The 15,245-nt window shown below is 44.5% G+C and overlaps 2 protein-coding genes across 2 annotated transcripts in view; both read left to right on the plus strand.

Moving 5' to 3' along the window:
* Window positions 1-10,712, plus strand: part of LOC106569749 (ZZ-type zinc finger-containing protein 3) — a 62,290-nt gene extending 51,578 nt beyond the window's left edge. The window contains exons 10-12 of the mRNA XM_082961046.1: window positions 2,413-2,547; window positions 4,759-4,859; window positions 7,693-10,712. Coding sequence (XP_082817172.1) covers window positions 2,413-2,547; window positions 4,759-4,859; window positions 7,693-7,837 — 381 coding nt within the window. The 3' untranslated portion in view covers window positions 7,838-10,712. The remainder of the gene's footprint in view (window positions 1-2,412; window positions 2,548-4,758; window positions 4,860-7,692) is intronic.
* A 3,602-nt stretch (window positions 10,713-14,314) lies between these two features.
* pigk (phosphatidylinositol glycan anchor biosynthesis, class K) overlaps window positions 14,315-15,245 on the plus strand; it is a 185,330-nt gene continuing 184,399 nt past the window's right edge. The window contains exon 1 of the mRNA XM_045694539.2: window positions 14,315-14,460. Coding sequence (XP_045550495.2) covers window positions 14,377-14,460 — 84 coding nt within the window. The 5' untranslated portion in view covers window positions 14,315-14,376. The remainder of the gene's footprint in view (window positions 14,461-15,245) is intronic.

The raw sequence follows: 15,245 nt of genomic DNA on the forward strand, positions 1-15,245 counted from the left end.
CCTCTCTCTTTTCTCTCTCCTCTCTCTTTTCTCTCTCCTCTCTCTCTTTCCTCTCTCCTCTCTCTCTTTCCTCTCTCCTCTCTCTCTCTTTCCTCTCTCCTCTCTCTCTCTTTCTCTCTCTTTCCTCTCTCTTCTCTCTTTCCTCTCTCCTCTCTCTCTCCTCTCCTCTCTCTCTTTCCTCTCTCCTCTCTCTCTCCTCTCTCTCTTTCCTCTCTCCTCTCTCTCTTCTCTCTTTTTACTCTTTCCTCTCTCCTCTCTCCTCTCTCTTTTTCCTCCCTCTCTCTTTCCTCTCTCTTCTCTCTTTCTTCTCTCTCTTTCCTCTTTCCTCTCTCTTTCCTCTCTCTTTCCTCTCTCCTCTCTCTCCTCGCTCCTCTCTCTCTCTTTGCTCTCTCTCTTTCCTCTCTCCTCTCTCTCTCTTTCCTCTCTCCTCTCTCTTTCCTCTCTCCTCTCTCTCTCCTCTCTCTTTCCTCTCTCTCTCTTTGCTCTCTCTCTTTCCTCTCTCCTCTCTCTCTCTTTCCTTTCTCCTCTCTCTGTCTTTCCTCTCTCTCTCCTCTCTGTCTTTCCTCTCTCTCCATTCCTCTGTCTTTCCTCTCTCTCTTTCCTCTCTCTTTCCTCTCTCTCCTCTCTCTTTTCTCTCTCCTCTCTCTTTTCTCTCTCCTCTCTCTCTTTCCTCTCTCCTCTCTCTCTTTCCTCTCTCCTCTCTCTCTCTTTCCTCTCTCCTCTCTCTCTCTTTCTCTCTCTTTCCTCTCTCTTCTCTCTTTCCTCTCTCCTCTCTCTCTCCTCTCCTCTCTCTCTTTCCTCTCTCCTCTCTCTCTCCTCTCTCTCTTTCCTCTCTCCTCTCTCTCTTCTCTCTTTTTACTCTCTCCTCTCTCCTCTCTCTTTTTCCTCCCTCTCTCTTCTCTCTTTCTTCTCTCTCTTTCCTCTTTCCTCTCTCTTTCCTCTCTCTTTCCTCTCTCCTCTCTCTTTCCTCTCTCCTCTCTCTCTTTCCTCTCTCCTCTCTCTCTTTCCTCTCTCCTCTCTTCTCTCTCTCTTTCCACTCTCCTCTCTCTCTCTTTCCCCTCTCCTCTCTCTCTTTCCCCTCTCCTCTCTCTCTCTTTCCCCTCTCCTCTCTCTCTCTTTCCCCTCTCCTCTCTCTCTCCTCTCTCTCTTCTCTCTCTCTTTCCTCTCTCCTCTCTCTCTTTCCTCTCCTCTCTCTTTCCTCTCTCCTCTCTCTTTCCTCTCCTCTCTTCCTCTCTCTTTCCTCTCTCCTCTCTCTCTTTCCTCTTTCTTTTTTTCCTCTCTCTCTCCTCTCTCTTTCCTCTCTTCTCTTTCCTCTCTCTCTTCTCTTTCCTCTCTCCTCTCTCTCTTTCCTCTCTCCTCTCTCTCTTCTCTCTTTCCTCTCTCCTCTCTCTCTCCTCTCTTTCCTCTCTTTCCTCTCTCTCTTTCCTCTCCTCTCTCTTTCCTCTCTCCTCTCTCTTTCTCCTCTCTTTTCTCTCTTTCCTCTCTCCTCTCTCTCTCTTCTCTCTTCTCTTTCCTCTCTTCTCTTTCCTCTCTCTTTCCTCTCTCTCTCTCTTTCCTCTCTCGTCTCTTTCTCTCTCCTCTTTCCTCTCTCTCTCCTCTTTCCTCTCTTTCCTCTCTCCTCTCTCTCTTTTCTCTTTCCTCTTTTTTCCCTCTCTCTTTCCTCTTTCCTCTCTCCTCTCCTCCCTCTCTCTCTTTCCTCTCTCCTCTCTCTCTTTCCTCTCTCTCTTTCCTCTCTCTTTTCTCTTTCCTCTCTTCTCTTTCCTCTCTTTTCTCTCTTTCCTCTCTTTTCTCTCTCTCCTCTCTCTCTCTCTTTCCTCTCTCTCTCTCTCTCTCTCTCTCTCTTTCCTCTCTCTCTCTCCTCTCTCTCTTTCCTCTCTCTCTCTCCTCTCTCTCTTTCCTCTCTCTCTCCTCTCTCCTCTCTCTTTCCTCTCTCCTCTCTCTCTTTCCTCTCTCCTCTCTCCTCTCTCTTTTTCCTCTCTCCTCTCTCTCTTTCCTCTCTCCTCTCTCTCTTTCCTCTCTCCTCTCTCTCTCTTTCCTCTCTCTCTCTTTCCTCTCTCTCTTTCCTCTCTCTTTTCTCTTTCCTCTCTTTTCTCTCTTTCCTCTCTCCCCTCTCTCTTTCCTCTCTCCCCTCTCTCTTTCCTCTCTCTCTCCTCTCTCTTTCCTCTCTCCTCTGTCTTTTTCCTCTCTCTTTCCTCTTTCTCTTTTTCCTCTCTCTCCTCTCTCTCTTTCCTCTCTCTTTCCACGTGCTGAAAGTGCGTCAGCAGCAAAGCTCAGACAGTCATTCAGTGAAGGAAGCAGGGTGTTTGTCTTCAGTCGTGACCGTTCCTGTCACTACTAGCACTCCTTTTCACAAACCTGACTCTTAGTCTGTCATACTAAAGAGTGTGTGTGTCTGTGTGTGTGTGTGTCCAGGATGAGGAGGGTGTACCTGTGGAGTTGAGACACCTGCCGGAGTACAAGGAGCTTCTGGAGCTGAAGAGGATGAAGAAACACAAATTGCAGGAGATCCAGGCTGAGAGTAGCATGGCCCTGCACCATGGATACAAGGTACACACATCACCGTGGATACAAGGTACACACACCACCGTGGATACAAGGTACACACTCCACCGTGGATACAAGGTACACACTCCACCGTGGATACAAGGTACACACTCCACCGTGGATACAAGGTACACACTCCACCGTGGATACAAGGTACACACTCCACCGTGGATACAAGGTACACACTCCACCGTGGATACAAGGTACACACTCCACCGTGGATACAAGGTACACACTCCACCGTGGATACAAGGTACACACATCACCGTGGAATCAAGGTACACACATCACCGTGGAATCAAGGTAGACACATCACCGTGGAATCAAGGTAGACACACACACACACGCGCGTGTTAGGCCATACAAGCTCACAGAACTGGACCGTTGAGTGCTAAAAAGCGCAGCTCTAAAACATCGTCTGTCCTCAGTTGCAACACTCACTACCGAGTTCCAAACTGCCTCTGGAAGCATCGTCAAGCACAAGAACTGTTCGTCTGGAGCTTCATGAAATGGGTTTCCATGGCCGAGCAGCCGCACACAAGCCTAACATCACCATGTGCAATGCCAATTGTCAGTTGGAATGGCGTAAAGCTCGCCGCCATTGGACTCTGGAGCAGTGGAAACGCTTTCTCTGGAGTGATGAATCACGCTTCACCATCTGGCAGTCTGACGGACGAATCTATGTTTGGTGGATAAGAGGGGGTGGTGGGTAGGTAGCTGACTGTCTCTACTGTCCCTCTATAACAATAAGGGGTGGTAGGTAGGTAGGTGACTGTCTCTACTGTCCCTCTATAACAATAAAGGGGTGGTAGGGAGGTAGCTGACTGTCCCTCTATAACAATAAGGGGTGGTGGGTAGGTAGCTGACTGTCTCTACTGTCCCTCTATAACAATAAGGGGGTGGTAGGTAGGTAGCTGACTGTCTACTGTCCCTCTATAACAATAAGGGGTGGTAGGTAGGTAGCTGACTATCTCTACTGTCCCTCTATAACAATAAAGGGGTGGTAGGTAGGTAGCTGACTGTCTCTACTGTCCCTCTATAACAATAAGGGGTGGTAGGTAGGTAGCTGACTGTCTACTGTCCCTTTATAACAATAAGGGGTGGTGGGTAGGTAGCTGACTGTCTCTACTGTCCCTCTATAACAATAAGGGGGTGGTAGGTAGGTAGCTGACTGTCTACTGTCCCTCTATAACAATAAGGGTGTGGTAGGTAGGTAGCTGACTGTCTCTACTGTCCCTCTATAACAATAAGGGGGTGGTAGGTAGGTAGCTGACTGTCTACTGTCCCTCTATAACAATAAGGGGTGGTAGGTAGGTAGCTGACTATCTCTACTCTCCCTCTATAACAATAAAGGGGTGGTAGGTAGGTAGCTGACTGTCTCTACTGTCCCTCTATAACAATAAGGGGTGGTAGGTAGGTAGCTGACTGTCTACTGTCCCTTTATAACAATAAGGGGTGGTAGGTAGGTAGCTGACTGTCTCTACTGTCCCTCTATAACAATAAGGGGGTGGTAGGTAGGTAGCTGACTGTCTCTACTGTCCCTCTATAACAATAAGGGGTGGTAGGTAGGTAGCTGACTGTCCCTCTATAACAATAAGGGGTGGTAGGTAGCTGACTGTCTCTTCTGTCCCTTTATAACAATAAGGGGGTGGTGGGTAGGTAGCTGACTGTCTCTACTGTCCCTTTATAACAATAAGGGGGTGGTGGGTAGGTAGGTGACTGTCCCTCTATAACAATAAGGGGGTGGTGGGTAGGTAGGTGACTGTCCCTCTATAACAATAAGGGTGTGGTAGGTAGGTATCTGACTGTCCCTCTATAACAATAAGGGGTGGTAGGTAGGTAGGTATCTGACTGTCCCTCTATAACAATAAGGGGGTGGTAGGGAGGTAGCTGACTGTCCCTCTATAACAATAAGGGGTGTGGTAGGTAGCTGACTGTCCCTCTATAACAATAAGGCCTGAGGTTGCAGAGTGCCTGTATTCAGCCCTTAACCGTGGTATATTGGCCATATACCACAAACCCCAGAGGTGCCTCATTGCTAATTATAAACTGGTTACCAACAGAAATTGAATGGGAAACTCGTTTTCTTGCGTCAAAACGGTGGTATATTGTCTGATATACACAAGGTTAAAATGCTGTTTCAACCAATCAGCATCCATATTTCCCGGTTTATAATGGCATGTTAACCATGTGCTTCCGTGTCTCTCTCTGCAGTGTGACGTGTGTGGTGTGGAGCCTATCCAGGGTGTGCGATGGCACTGTCAGGACTGTCCCTCAGACAACGCTGTGGACTTCTGTTCCAACTGCTCCGACTGGTGAGTTCCTGCCTGGCTGGGGCTCTGTTCATCGGGCTAGAAATGGGTTAAAACGGTTTTTAAACACAGCCAAACAGGACTATGTATTGACTTAGGTCTGTTCATCTCTAACAGATTTACAAACAGCTCTAACAGATTTACAAACAGCTCTAACACTAACATATTTACAAACAGCTCTAACAGATTTACAAACAGCTCTAACAGATTTACAAACAGCTCTAACCGATTTTCAAACAGCTTTAACAGATTTACAAACAGCTCTAACACTAACAGATTTACAAACAGCTCTAACAGATTTACAAACAGCTCTAACAGATTTACAAACAGCTCTAACAGATTTACAAACAGCACTAACAGATTTACAAACAGCACTAACAGATTTACAAACAGCTCTAACACTAACAGATTTACAAACAGCTCTAACAGATTTACAAACAGCTCTAACACTAACATATTTATAAACAGCTCTAACAGATTTACAAACAGCTCTAACAGATTTACAAACAGCTCTAACAGATTTACAAACAGCTCTAACAGATTTACAAACAGCTCTAACAGATTTACACTCTAACAGATTTACAAACAGCACTAACAGATTTACAAACAGCACTAACAGATTTACAAACAGCACTAACAGATTTACAAACAGCTCTAACAGATTTACAAACAGCTCTAACAGATTTACAAACAGCTCTAACACTAACAGATTTACAAACAGCTCTAACAGATTTACAAACAGCTCTAACAGATTTACAAACAGCTCTAACAGATTTACAAACAGCTCTAACACTAACAGATTTACAAACAGCTCTAACAGATTTATAAACAGCTCTAACAGATTTACAAACAGCTCTAACAGATTTACAAACAGCTCTAACAGATTTACAAACAGCTCTAACAGATTTACAAACAGCTCTAACACAAACAGCTCTGACACTAACAGATTTACAAACAGCTCTAACAGATTTACAAACAGCTCTAACACTAACAGATTTATAAACAGCTCTAACAGATTTACAAACAGCTCTAACACTAACAGATTTACAAACAGCTCTAACAGATTTACAAACAGCTCTAACAGATTTACAAACAGCTCTAACAGATTTACAAACAGCACTAACAGATTTACAAACAGCACTAACAGATTTACAAACAGCACTAACAGATTTACAAACAGCACTAACAGATTTACAAACAGCACTAACAGATTTACAAACAGCTCTAACAGATTTACAAACAGCTCTAACAGATTTACAAACAGCTCTAACAGATTTACAAACAGCTCTAACAGATTTACAAACAGCTCTAACAGATTTACAAACAGCTCTAACAGATTTACAAACAGCTCTAACAGATTTACAGACAGCTCTAACAGATTTACAAACAGCTCTAACAGATTTACAAACAGCTCTAACACAAACAGCTCTAACACTAACAGATTTACAAACAGCTCTAACAGATTTACAAACAGCTCTAACACTAACAGATTTATAAACAGCTCTAACAGATTTACAAACAGCTCTAACAGATTTACAAACAGCTCTAACAGATTTACAAACAGCTCTAACAGATTTACAAACAGCTCTAACAGATTTACAAACAGCTCTAACACAAACAGCTCTAACACAAACCGCTCTAACACAAACCGCTCTAACACAAACCGCTCTAACACAAACCGCTCTAACACAAACCGCTCTAACACAAACAGCTCTAACACAAACAGCTCTAACACAAACAGCTCTAACACAAACAGCTCTAACACAAACAGCTCTAACACAAACAGCTCTAACACTAACAGATTTACAAACAGCTCTAACAGATTTACAAACAGCTCTAACACTAACAGATTTACAAACAGCTCTAACAGATTTACAAACAGCTCTAACAGATTTACAAACAGCTCTAACACTAACAGATTTACAAACAGCTCTAACACTAACAGATTTACAAACAGCTCTAACACTAACAGATTTACAAACAGCTCTAACAGATTTATAAACAGCGCTAACAGATTTACAAACAGCGCTAACAGATTTACAAACAGCTCTAACAGATTTACAAACAGCTCTAACAGATTTACAAACCGCTCTAACAGATTTACAAACCGCTCTAACAGATTTACAAACAGCTCTAACAGATTTACAAACCGCTTTAACAGATTTACAAACAGCTCTAACAGATTTACATTTACATTTAAGTCATTTAGCAGATGCTCTTATCCAGAGCGACTTACAAATTGGTGCATTCACCTTATGATATCCAGTGGAACAACCACTTTACAATAGTGCATCTAAATCTTTTAAGGGGGGGGGGGGGGGTTAGAAGGATTACTTTATCCGATCCTAGGTATTCCTTAAAGAGGTGGGGTTTCAGGTGTCTCCGGAAGGTGGTGATTGACTCCGCTGTCCTGGCGTCATGAGGGAGCTCTAACAGATTTACAAACAGCTCTAACAGATTTACAAACAGCTCTAACAGATTTACAAACGGCTCTAACACTAAAAGGGCATGATCATAATTTTCACAATTTCACTGTATTATTCCATCCTCATAGTGTGAAAATATATTTAAAATACAGGGGGGGAAAAAAACACGTTTTTGACTGCATTGGGCCTTTTAAGAACTAGTCTACCTTCCTACACTTTTTCCTAATGGCTGTTTATGAACCAACACATTAACGGCCTTGTTGCTCGCTCTAATCATGCTACTGATATGTTCTCTCTCTTTGGAGGACAATTTTTTTGTTGCAATTTTTACATTTGATAACTAGATAACTTGAACAGTTTCAATGGTTGTTTATTAAAACCTCTTACCCCTTGTTTGTCCCCTCCTGCAGCCTGTACAAGACTGAGAGCCACATGCCAGACCACCATCTGGAGCCTGTCCATCACCATGAGACCTTCCTAGACATGGACTACTGTCTGGCTCAGACCCCTGGATATAACTACCTGGACCCCAACTACTACCCTGCTAACAGATGACGGGGGCCACAGACTGGCCCCTAAACTCCAGCCTATGCCTCAGTCCAGGGGCCATAGTTTTAGTTACACCGAAGGGTCCCTAGCATCCAGGTCCCACAGTTTCAGTCGATGGGCCACAGTCACTCAGCCTCAGCCCACACAGCTAGCCTACTACGACTGCTAGCCTACTACGACAGCTAGCCTACTACGACAGCTAGCCTCCAGATCCCAGGGGCCACAGTCACCCAGCCTCAGCCCACACAGTTAGCCTCAGTCAGCTAGGCTACGACAGCTAGCCTACGACAGCTAGCCTCCAGATCCCAGGGGCCACAGTTACCCAGCCTCAGCCCACACAGTTAGCCTTAGTCAGCTAAGCTTCGACAGCTAGCCCACGACAGCTAGCCTCCAGATCCCAGGGGCCACAGTTACCCAGCCTCAGCCCACACAGTTAGCCTCAGTCAGCTAGGCTACGACAGCTAGCCTCAGCTAGCCTCCAGATCCCAGGGGCCACAGTTACCCAGGCTCAGCCCACACAGCTAGCCTCAGTCAGCTAGGCTACGACAGCTAGCCTACTACAACAGCTAGCCTCAGCTAGCCTCCAGATACCAGGGGCCACAGTTTCAGCTACACCCCAGCAAGCTTGCCCCAGCAAGCTAGCCCCAGCGGCCCCTAGCCCCAGTAAGCTAGCCCCAGACTCAACCTACAGCAGTAACCAACTGGTAGTGTGTGGCTCATGGCGCCATGACTCATGGCTCTGTCTCTCAGACCCGAATCTTGACGGTTCTCACACCAGCTACTCTGCTCACCCCGCCCTGCTAGCCCAGCAGACTGGCAGGAATCCCATTCTGACGGTGGTTGTGGTGGTGGGGGGGGGAGGAGGGGGTGAAACTGACTGTCCCGCAGACTCCATTTTGGATCTAAGAAGAGGTCTGGGACACGCTCACTTCTCTGACCGGTTACCGTAACGACCAACAAACTGAACATAACAGTCTCTGAAAAATATACAAAAAAAAAAAAAATAACACTATAAAAAAAAATATATATATATATATGAAAAAGGCACACCGACATTCCTGACCGCCAAGAAAGACTGAAGGAGGGCCTTCCTCGTCCTCCTCCTCTCCCCCATACCGCTGTGTGCTGCTTGTTAACCTGGGGTGTGTTGATGGTAGTGTGGTGGTCTGGTTGGTGAGTGAATATGTTCCTAGATAGATAGATAGATATCTGTCATTGAGTATTTCTGGTGAATCAAACTTCTTCTGTTGTGAACTGGGGGCTGGGTTGACAAAAGAGCTTGATGCCGATGAGAGGCGTGTCTTTCATTCCTACTAGGTTTTAAACCAATCAGAAGACAGGCATTTTCTGATGTAACCCACACAGCGGGTTTTGTCTGATGAAGCCATGGTAACGGACCCCTGGCACACCTCCACCTCACGTCTCCGTGGAGATAATGTCAGCCAGCAGCTAGTCACCTCTCCTCTTCCCCCTCATCTCTCTCCTCTCTTCTCTTCCCTCTCTCCTCTCTTCTCTTCCCTCTCTCCTCTCTTCCCTCTCTCCTCTCTTCTCTTCCCTCTCTCCTCTCTTCTCTTCCCCCTCACCTCTCTCCTCTCTTCCCCCTCACCTCTCTCTCCTCTCTTCTCTTCCCCCTCACCTCTCTCTCCTCTCTTCTCTTCCCCCTCACCTCTCTCCTCTCTTCTCTTCCCCCTCACCTCTCTCTCCTCTCTTCTCTTCCCCCTCACCTCTCTCCTCTCTTCTCTTCCCCCTCACCTCTCTCTCTTCTCTTCTCTTCCCCCTCCCCCTCACCCCTCTCTCCTCTCTTCTCTTCCCCCTCACCTCTCTCCTTTTCCCCCTCACCTCTCTTCTCTTCCACCTCACCTCTCTTCTCTTCCACCTCACCTCTCTTCTCTTCCACCTCACCTCTCTCTCTAAAATCTGTTCAGTCGCCAACAGAGAAGCACTAGAGCACAAAGAGCTGATGGAAGACTTGTGAAACTTAAACTTGTGATGAAAAATGAAAGTATATTGTTTTTCTTTTCAATGTGTTTGATGCTGTTGTTTGATCAGGTGGTTGATCACGTGCAGTAAGTATAATAATAATAATAGTAGCCCAGTGGTAACTACGACGACAACGTAAAGCTAGTTGCCGTCTGTGGGCCATTTTTTTTTGTTGTTTGATGAATCAATCACACCTCTGAACCCCTGGCCTCGAATCTTGACCTTCAACCCCTAACCTCTATTGAACTTCCCTATCAGCAAGCCTCTAGATCAGGAGAAAGCCAACCTGTTTCAGGAGTACTGCAGGTATTCTGTTCCAACGAGGGCACCACACCTGACTGAGTTAATTGATCAGTTGAGTGATCGCCTAAATTCAACACACCTGGTCTTCCAGGACTGTTAAATCAAAAACATGAAGTGGCTCTAGGACCAGGGTCGCCCTAACCTTGCTTTAGATCCTTTTAAGTCAGGGTTATCCAAACACTGTCCAGGGTGCACGTTTTGGTTGTTGGTCCTAGCACTACACAGCTGATTGAAACAACCAACTCATCGTCAAGCTTCGATTATTTGTTATCAGCTGTGTCGTGCTAGGACCAACAACCAAAACGTTGTTGCCCCCAGGGCCGAGTTTGTGTAAAGTTTGCCTGTCTGCCTAAACATTCAATTTAAAAGATTGTATTTTTAAAAACAAGACAAGAATGGAGGAGGAGGAGGTGGTGATTGGTTGATGATTTTTGTGACAGTGGAAATCTCTCGCCCACGTTATTTTATACACACGTTTTGTCGTTCCTTAATCGAGTAGACGCCCCCTACCCACCATGCCCTGCTTCAATAACTGTGTATAACAGTATGTTCTTAACTACTAGAGGATATCTGTGGAAATAAAAGTATGTGAATAGTAGTGAATCTCTGTTATTCTGTCTCCAGTATATTATAGTATATTACAGTATATTACAGTATAGTATATTGTATATTATATTACAGTATATTATAGTATATTATAGTATAGTATATTACAGTATATTATAGTATAGTATATTACAGTGTAGTATATTGTATATTATAGTATATTATATTACAGTATATTACATTATAGTATATTATATTATAGCATAGTATATTATAGTATATTACAGTATAGTATATTATAGTATAGTATATTATAGTATATTACAGTATAGTATATTATAGTATAGTATATTATAGTATATTATAGTATGCTGTGGTTGGCCCATTTGTGACCAAAGCCATGTTGACCTGATTCATGTATCAGAGAATCCTTATTCCTTTTATAATAAAATAACACCAGTATTAATCATTGTTTTATTTAAACCTATAATTTGGCAGGGAGTCATGTTGAGAGGGAAACCAAGGTTTCTTGTACAAATGAGCTCTGTAATTACAAAGATACACACATTAAATTAAAATCTGAAATGCAAAACAGGAATACAAAACAAGTTCATAGAAAATAAACACATTGTTCAGTAAAGAAGCCTGTTGGAGCTGGTGGACCCACACGGTGGCGCTGGTGGCTTTGACTGATGGGCTTTTTGGACCCACACGGTGGCGCTGGTGGACCCACACGGTGGTTCTGGTGGACCCACACGATAGCGCTGCTGGCTTTGACTGATGGGCATGCTGGACCCACACAGTGGTTTTGGTGGACCCACATGGTGGCGCTGGTGGCTTTGACTGATGGGCTTTCTGGACCCACACGGTGGCGCTGGTGGACCCACACTAGCGCCGGTGGACCCACACGGTGGTTCTGGTGGACCCACATGGTGGCGCTGGTGGCTTTGACTGATGGGAATGCTGGACCCATACGGATAGTATGAGGTGATTTATACAAATATATTTTGTTTCAGCAAGATGTCTGTCTACTCACTGTTACTTAGTAGGCATCATTATATTGGTTAATCTATTAGTTATTATATTGGTTAATCTATTGGTCATTATATTGGTTTTATTGTTTGACCCTGCTGATCATCGATGAACGTTTGAACGTCTTGAGGAACGATCTGGCCTTAATGGCCATGTACTCTTACCATTTCCACCTGTCTGTCTCTCTGTCTTGTGATCATGAATGCACAGGGTCAAAGGACACTTTGATAGTAAATAAAGTTAACCTTACCAATGAAAGCTATGAAGTTATCAACATGACTTTGGTTGTGGAAAGCAGAAATGCCAGGTTTAAGGTTATAGTGGATATGGCGAAAGAGTAACAGATGTTACTGTCAAAATGGTTGTTGACATGCTGAATAATCCTAAATGTGGATTGTTTAAGTATTGAATTAGTAGGGATTATATATATATATACCAGCTTTAGCCTGCATTATATATATATATATATATACTGCTCAAAAAAATAAAGGGAACACTTAAACAACACATCCTAGATCTGAATGAAATAAATAATCTTATTAAATACTTTTTTATTTACATAGTTGAATGTGCTGACAACAAAATCACACAAAAATAATCAATGGAAATCCAATTTATCAACCCATGGAGGTCTGGATTTGGAGTCACACTCAAAATTAAAGTGGAAAACCACACTAAAGGCTGATCCAACTTTGATGTAATGTCCTTAAAACAAGTCAAAATGAGGCTCAGTAGTGTGTGTGGCCTCCACGTGCCTGTATGACCTCCCTACAACGCCCGGGCATGCTCCTGATGAGGTGGCGGATGGTCTCCTGAGGGATCTCCTCCCAGACCTGGACTAAAGCATCCGCCAACTCCTGGACAGTCTGTGGTGCAATGCGGCGTTGGTGGATGGAGCGAGACATGATGTTCCAGATGTGCACAATTGGATTCAGGTCTGGGGAACGGGCGGGCCAGTCCATAGCATCAATGCCTTCCTCTTGCAGGAACTGCTGACACACTCCAGCCACATGAGGTCTAGCATTGTCTTGCATTAGGAGGAACCCAGGGCCAACCGCACCAGCATATGGTCTCACAAGGGGTCTGAGGATCTCATCTCGGTACCTAATGGCAGTCAGGCTACCTCTGGCGAGCACATGGAGGGCTGTGCGGCCCCCCAAAGAAATGCCACCCCACACCATGACTGACCCACCGCCAAACCGGTCATGCTGGAGGATGTTGCAGGCAGCAGAACGTTCTCCACGGCGTCTCCAGACTCTGTCACGTCTGTCACATGTGCTCAGTGTGAACCTGCTTTCATCTGTGAAGAGCACAGGGCGCCAGTGGCGAATTTGCCAATCTTGGTGTTCTCTGGCAAATGCCAAACGTCCTGCACGGTGTTGGGCTGTAAGCACAACCCCCACCTGTGGACGTCGGGCCCTCATACCATCCTCATGGAGTCTGTTTCTGACCGTTTGAGCAGACACATGCACATTTGTGGCTTGCTGGAGGTCATTTTGCAGGGCTCTGGCAGTGTTTCTCCTGCTCCTCCTTGCACAAAGGCGGAGGTAGCGGTCCTGCTGCTGGGTTGTTGCCCTCATACGGCCTCCTCCACGTCTCCTGATGTACTGGCCTGTCTCCTGGTAGCGCCTCCATGCTCTGGACACTACGCTGACAGACACAGCAAACCTTCTTGCCACAGCTCGCATTGATGTGCCATCCTGGATGAGCTGCACTACCTGAGCCACTTGTGTGGGTTGTAGACTCCGTCTCATGCTACCACTAGAGTGAAAGCACCACCAGCATTCAAAAGTGACCAAAACATCAGCCAGGAAGCATAGGAACTGAGAAGTGCTCTGTGGTCCTCACCTGCAGAACCACTCCTTTATTGGGGGTGTCTTGCTAATTGCCTATAATTTCCACCTGTTGTCTATTCCATTTGCACAACAGCATGTGAAATTTATTGTCAATCAGTGTTGCTTCCTAAGTGGACAGTTTGATTTCACAGAAGTGTGATTGACTTGGAGTTACATTGTGTTGTTTAAGTGTTCCTTTTATTTTTTTGAGCAGACATCATGTCTCGCTCCATCCACCAACGCCACGTTGCACCACAGACTGTCCAGGAGTTGGCGGATGCTTTAGTCCAGGTCTGGGAGGAGATCCCTCAGGAGACCATCTGCCACCTCATCAGGAGCATGCCCAGGCGTTGAATGAAGGTCATACAGGCACGTGGAGGCCACACACACTACTGAGCCTCATTTTGACTTGTTTTAAGGACATTACATCAAAGTTGGATCAGCCTGTAGTGTGTTTTTCCACTTTAATTTTGAGTATGACTCCATATCCAGACCTCCATGGGTTGATAAATTGGATTTCCATTGATTATTTTTGTGTGATTTTGTTGTCAGCACATTCAACTATGTAAAGAAAAAAGTATTTAATAAGATTATTTCTTTCATTCAGATCTAGAATATGTTGTTTAAGTGTTCCCTTTATTTTTTTGAGCAGTATATTTTCTTAGTACAGAAGTTGTCAGACTACGATTAATTGCACACTCCAGCACAGTAGGTGGCGGCATGCACCTTAAACGTTTGTTTGCGGACAGGTGATATCATCAAACAAGAAGAAGAAGAAGAAGAAGAAGAAGAAGAAGCAGGAAACAGGAAGTACCTACGCCAGTTGGCGATAGCTCTTCCTGTCGCAACATGGCTAGTTGCTGTTCCCTGAAAGTATTGACACTTTTCAGCCTGTTTATTGTTCCTGCCGCGGTGGAAAGTAATAATATTGAGGTAAATATATATAGCACCTATTGTTTTTCTTAGCGATACTCGTTTAAAAAAAAATGTGTTTCACCTTGCTGTTTAACCACAACACCTTGCTAATCTAGTTAGCTAGCTAACGTTAATAACCCTTGTCTGATCTTGTTCTGTGGTTTGTACATTATCTTGGTAGGCTAGCTAACTAGCTGTTTGCTACAAAGACTACTTTGACAGAAAAAGACAGTAAGGAAATGTAGTTTTTTTGGACCAAATCATCAAGGAGGTACCAGAGATGATTTTTGAGGAGATGTGGTTAACTCCAGTACCAACCCTGTTTAGCCAACAGTGGTCTGTAGGGTTGGTATGCTGCTGGCATTTTGAAGCATCATTTTATCCTTCATTTGTTTGTAACAATTGCTAATACTTTGACCACTTTGTATTTTGTAGTAAACGTCGTTATTAATTTATCGACAGTAGCATATAGTCTAAACATCTTGATTCTATGTTTACGGGAAATATTTTGTGAATAAAGTGACTGGGAAATGGGGGGGGGGGAAGCATCCGGCGCATTGACCAGCACTAGTTAGCCACCACCCTCCATACTCTATTTTCATATGTCCTCGTGTACTGCGCAATATAATGCTAGCCATCCTAATGAACTACCCTTTTCCCTGTGTAATAATGCAGGCTAAAGCGGGTCAATACAATGGTAGCCAACCTAATGAACTACCCTTTTCCTTTTGTAATAATGCAGGCTAAAACTGGTCAATTTTTTACTTTTTTTTATTTAACCAGGAAGGGCTCATTGAGGTTTA

This window comes from Salmo salar, chromosome 14, assembly GCF_965601325.2.
Source record: "Salmo salar chromosome 14, fSalSal1, whole genome shotgun sequence".
Taxonomy (NCBI): domain Eukaryota; kingdom Metazoa; phylum Chordata; class Actinopteri; order Salmoniformes; family Salmonidae; genus Salmo; species Salmo salar.